A 5,079-nucleotide genomic window follows, 5' to 3' on the forward strand; every position below is an offset into this window, starting at 1 on the left:
GAAAGCAAAAAGGGGGAAAAGAGCAGAAAATATGTGAACGAGCCCTTCAGGCTGTGCTGAAACCCAAATGTGCCAGACGATGTAGAAATGTGACTTGTTTGAGTACAAGCTCGAAAAGATGGATGGCAGATTTAGCAAGGAATGGCTCTTTCTTCACAAAATGCAGATTTGGGGTTAAAAATCTAAATCACATGTCCGAAGTCACAAGTCCCCATGTGATACTAGTCTGTGGAAGCATGGCCGTGTCAGCCGTCAGTGCACCACGGACTCACACTTTCTGTACAAAAGCATTGTTTAATACAATATATATAATGAGGACGCTAAAAAAGACATCTATTTAGAATTTCTACATAGTGAAAATGATTTTAAATAGTTCTTGGTGTGGATTTTTGTTATGTTTTTAACACAACTGATGGATTTTTTACCTTTTAAAAACCTTTTAAAAACACATTTGTAAAAAAGAAGTTGTTGTTTATGTATGGCTTTAAGCAGAGTTATTTACAGGGAATCAAATGTTTGTGTAAAGCCCTTGATGTTCATATTGATCGCAGCATTAGAGACACCTTCCCTTTGATAAACAGAGGAGCACCAGGCTCTCTGGGGCCTGCCGGAGAGACATCTGGGCTGGTGAGCAAACAGCTTACTGGAAGTGGGCTTCTTATGATTCAGTGCTGCATTAAGGGTTGTGCTAACCCCTCTTTATTTACCTCAACAGGACCATGTGTTTAGATTCTTTGTCTGAGGAATGTGCGCTAACAACAGCCTTGCACGAAACAGAAAGCCAGTTCATTGACCCATCATGAGTATTTGTACTTCTGCTTTATAATCCAAATGCCCTCTAGGTGTGTCAGTTACTGCGTCATGCATCTTTTATTGGACGATGAAGTCACACTGACGAGACGACGGTGTGGACAAAGTGTTACCTCATAGAAGAGTCCCTCTGGGAACTGCTGGAAACACTGGGCGCACACAAAGCACTGCTCGTGGTAGAGTTCCCCGTTACTGTTCACTATCTTCTCGGCCGGGGCGAAGCCACTCTTGCAGCGCTCGCACATGGCATTGGCCAGAGCATTGGCCATGTTGCTGGAAGGAAGAGAAGAATCAGGATCAGAGTACACTGACGCCGTCAAAACACACGTTAAAAATAATTCGTAGTAGTTTACTGTAAAATAAATCACACTGCAACCAATGCAACAAAGAATATCAGATTTACTGTATAAAGGTTTAAAGGGAGAATTATAGTTTACTGCTGATCTATTATATATTCACTGTATTAGTATAACACTATATTTGACTGTTTTTGTTTGGTTATTGGTACTGGTGAGAAGTTTCAAACTAAATTGTCTCAAACAGACGAGTGTGATAAGTGTTTTATGATTTGAATGTTTGTTAATAAGACGGTTTCTGCTATATCTAATGTTTTATGTCTGAAGTACAGTATATATCTTGATATCTTAATTTAAAACAGTAAGTGTAGTGTATTCTTCATACGTTGGCATACATTTGTTTCTGTAAGTATTATTTCTTTAGTCATGCCAACGACGTAGAGACAGACACATAATGGAAACTACCAGGATCATGTCAGGACCGATATTATAACATCTATCAAATGTTTCTCCTGTCATGAAAACTGCTGGAAGTTGTTCTCAGTAAAAGGACAAAGTAGAGAAGTGAGGGGAAAATGTGACGTAAGAGGTAATCAGCCCATGCAAACACACACACACACACAATATCTTGATTCTAGGTTTATTTTGGCGCTGCTTATCAGGGTGCGGGAATCAACGAGGCTGGAAACCTGCGCGTTGTCTTATGAGAGACAAGCTGTTTCATCTGCGCTGTTCAAACAGAGTATCTGAGGAACAAACCTAGTGAGACCGAGAGTTAGTACGACATATCAATCCTGCCCTTTTATTGAACAATCAGAATTGTTTTATGGCCGTTCTGCAAAACATCAGTGTAATACATCAACAGGGCAGGGCCCCGGGCTAATCATTTTTTCCACTGAAGGTACTGGTGCCAGAACCTGCAGCACAAATGTGGTCACACCCAAAAAACTGCCACCGGCTTTACAACAGGGTATTTATTCATGTTCATGTGTTTTTATCATTTGTCACAGCACAAAGAAGTTTAAAAAAAAACCTTAGTTAGAGGTTAGTATGAGAACAAATCTGACTGACACTATACAGATTCAAATACAGAAACAAGAACCCTTCATACAGCTGACTTTTTCCTCTATATGCCTCCAAATAAGGACCAGAAAACAAAATGATCACACTGTTTCGAACCCACACAATAAAAACACTGATAACACCTGACACCAGCTGTGAAGTGAAGAGGGAACAAGTTGCAGGCAGAAAGAGAAAAGGAAAAAGGAAGAGAGAACGGTGGGACCATCCTGACTCGTCTGTTTTGTTTGAAAGGTCAGAATACCAAAGTGTATCCAGGCAACACACACTCACACACACACACACACACACACAATGTAAGATTTTTATGCAGTGATGCCATCTGTTCATATTAACTTAGTTAGATCAATTTGGGACTCACTGCTCAACACTTCAGTCTTGTCATTTTAACAATGCACATCTCAGCTCTACCGAAAAAACAAAAAGGAAAAAGAAAAAGTAGCTGGTATATTTTTTATACTACATTGAATCAAGGTGCAGGAACACAGACAGCTTCCATCTGTCCACTCCTCTCAGACAAATACATATTGTTTTATATACCTTGTCTGGCCTGGTATCACACACACTGACAGCCCTGCCCTGTCCAAAGGATTTGTGGGAGGAAGTGATACATCCCTTAGGCATTTCCTCCTATCTGCCTCCAGCACCAAGCCTATACGCAGTCTGAGGGCTACAACAAGATAGGTTGTCTTTATTTAAAAATGCATGGGCCATATTCTCACAGTCCATATTGTAACTGTAACACCCACTACTTAGAGAGGACTCAGGCAGAAGACCAGTCAGTCTCAGGGAGTCGTTAGTGCTGCACAGAGGACATAATCCCTCACCAGCGTCCCACCGGTTGTCAAGTGCCAACTACTATCCCTGTGCTAACTTTATAGTCTTCAGCTGACTTCCAGCGAGTAACAATGGGCCAAACTGGAATATAATATTCAGATGTAATCACCTGAAAATAAGAATCATTATGTTTTTGTTCCTTTAAAATGAGTAGTTTTTATCTACAGATGGAGTTGGTCCTCTTCTATGGAGTCTATGTTCTTTTGAGTTTTGCAACCACCGTAGTTTCTCCTATATGGTTGGAAGGTGAGTGGTACTCAGTTGGTTGCAGCACTCGCTGCCACTAAACCATTTAACAGCCCTTTAAACTAAAACATAAGTACAATTTAAACATAATATACTTAAATCTATTTGTTAGATTCAGCATCAGTTTTCGGTAAATGTTTGAGGCAGAAAAAGGCATCGTAACCAGACAGATGAAAGTATCCACACATGACTCTCCTCCCCCCCGTTGAGCCCACCATGCTGACCCGTGACTATAAATGGAGTCTGGTTGTCAGCGAAGGGAAAGGATGCAGACTATCACTTCTGTTATGAATACCTTCTGTTGCCTCCACCCTCCCTCTCCTGGCCTCCACTTGTCTTCAGTTTCTTTTCTTTAGCATCTCCTCTACTTCTCCCTCAGTGGTATGTTCACATCTGCAGACACTACAGTAGGACAATATAATGGAGAGATGAGCTCTAGATACTGCTGACGGCTGTCTGAAGATTCAAAGGTCGATGGTGTTCTTGTTACTGCACTGCTTTATTCTGACCAGTAACTTTAGAGAAATTACAGGCTCCATCATTGGATATTTGTGTTTTCTCAACCCCAGTTTGTGTACAGCATTCAATTCATACTGATGGACACTGACAAGGTTTCATATCTCAACATAACTGACCAAAGATGTTACTAAAGTGTGTCTGTGGAGTCTTGAAGATAACAGAGCTTCACTGTCTCCAAGACTGACCGGACTCACTGCTGCTTGTCAGCTCTTATAACTTCACCCAAAATGTAGTTTTCATTGTCTTCAACACAAGAAAGAAAAGCTCCCTTCACAAACCTGGGGGTGACCCTACGTCCATGTTTCCCTACAGCCCACAAAGATGCCAGATCAGTCAGAACTACGCTGTGTATATTTAGCCTTCCTGTCCCTCATACTTTGAATGCCAGTTGACATATTCTACTTTGCATAACAACTCCCCCCTTTGGCACAGAAATAGCCCTTCTTGTGTGCTCCCTCCTGTAGCTCCCCCTGCACAAACATGGCACCTAAAGGCAGCTTAAGCAAATCAAACTGGGCTGCTAAATCCAGCTCCTCCAATATCTGAATTCTTCACATTCTGTAACACTACAGTAAGCTCAGAGCACACAGACTCGTACCATGTCGGCGTAGGAGCAGACTGAATTCCTTAACTCACACGTCCACTACTACTCACCGCATTTTCTCCCTGTCAGTTTAATTGGCATGTTAGTTATTCATCCGACATCTGGACTCCTCCCAGTCTATGCTCTGTTGGTGGCTTTTGGTGGCTCAGCAGATAAGGTAGGTTTCACGGAAGGTTTTACAAGCTGCTGACTAAAATCTGGTGAAAAATCTCACACATATAAGTAATAATAATGAAACATATTCACTAGGTATTCCTGTAATTAGATTTGTTTTCTTTTACATTTAAGCTTCTTCACCTCGGCGACAACTAACTACAGTGCGTTCACTCCTTTCTTTTAAAGTGTGTACTTACAAGCGAGCATAGAAATCACAAAACTCCTTATAGACTTTGACATCGCTCTTTCGTCTCTGGGATTTGGACACTGGGACCTCCGCCTCTCCCCCGTCACCACCCTGAAGCCTCTGGTGGTAACCGTTAACCCCCCCGTGAGGAACGTGGTCCGGGGCTTCTGCATCCTCAGGTATTGACGGAGGCAGGACGCGACCGTTCATCTCCATACTCATCTACAGCTGTCCAAATGAACTTAAAAAAATAAAGTCCATCTAACAGCTGCTGTCAAAAAATCTAAACCCTCAAATCCTCAGTGTTTGTTCAATGTATGTTTCCAATCCAGTAAACAGTGGGA

At 41.7% G+C, this 5,079-nt stretch overlaps 1 protein-coding gene across 1 annotated transcript in view; it reads right to left on the reverse strand.

Annotated features, from left to right (window-relative positions):
• Positions 1-5,079, reverse strand: part of LOC118339337 (LIM and senescent cell antigen-like-containing domain protein 1) — a 13,999-nt gene extending 8,920 nt beyond the window's left edge. The window contains exons 1-2 of the mRNA XM_035676922.1: positions 4,746-5,079; positions 924-1,083 (exon numbers count right to left, since the gene is read on the reverse strand). Of these exons, the coding sequence (XP_035532815.1) occupies positions 924-1,083; positions 4,746-4,957 (372 nt within the window). The 5' untranslated portion in view covers positions 4,958-5,079. The remainder of the gene's footprint in view (positions 1-923; positions 1,084-4,745) is intronic.

The sequence above is a fragment of the Morone saxatilis genome, unplaced genomic scaffold (genome assembly GCF_004916995.1).
Source record: "Morone saxatilis isolate NCDOM2014 unplaced genomic scaffold, NCSU_SB_2.0 Contig5, whole genome shotgun sequence".
Lineage (NCBI taxonomy): Eukaryota > Metazoa > Chordata > Actinopteri > Moronidae > Morone > Morone saxatilis.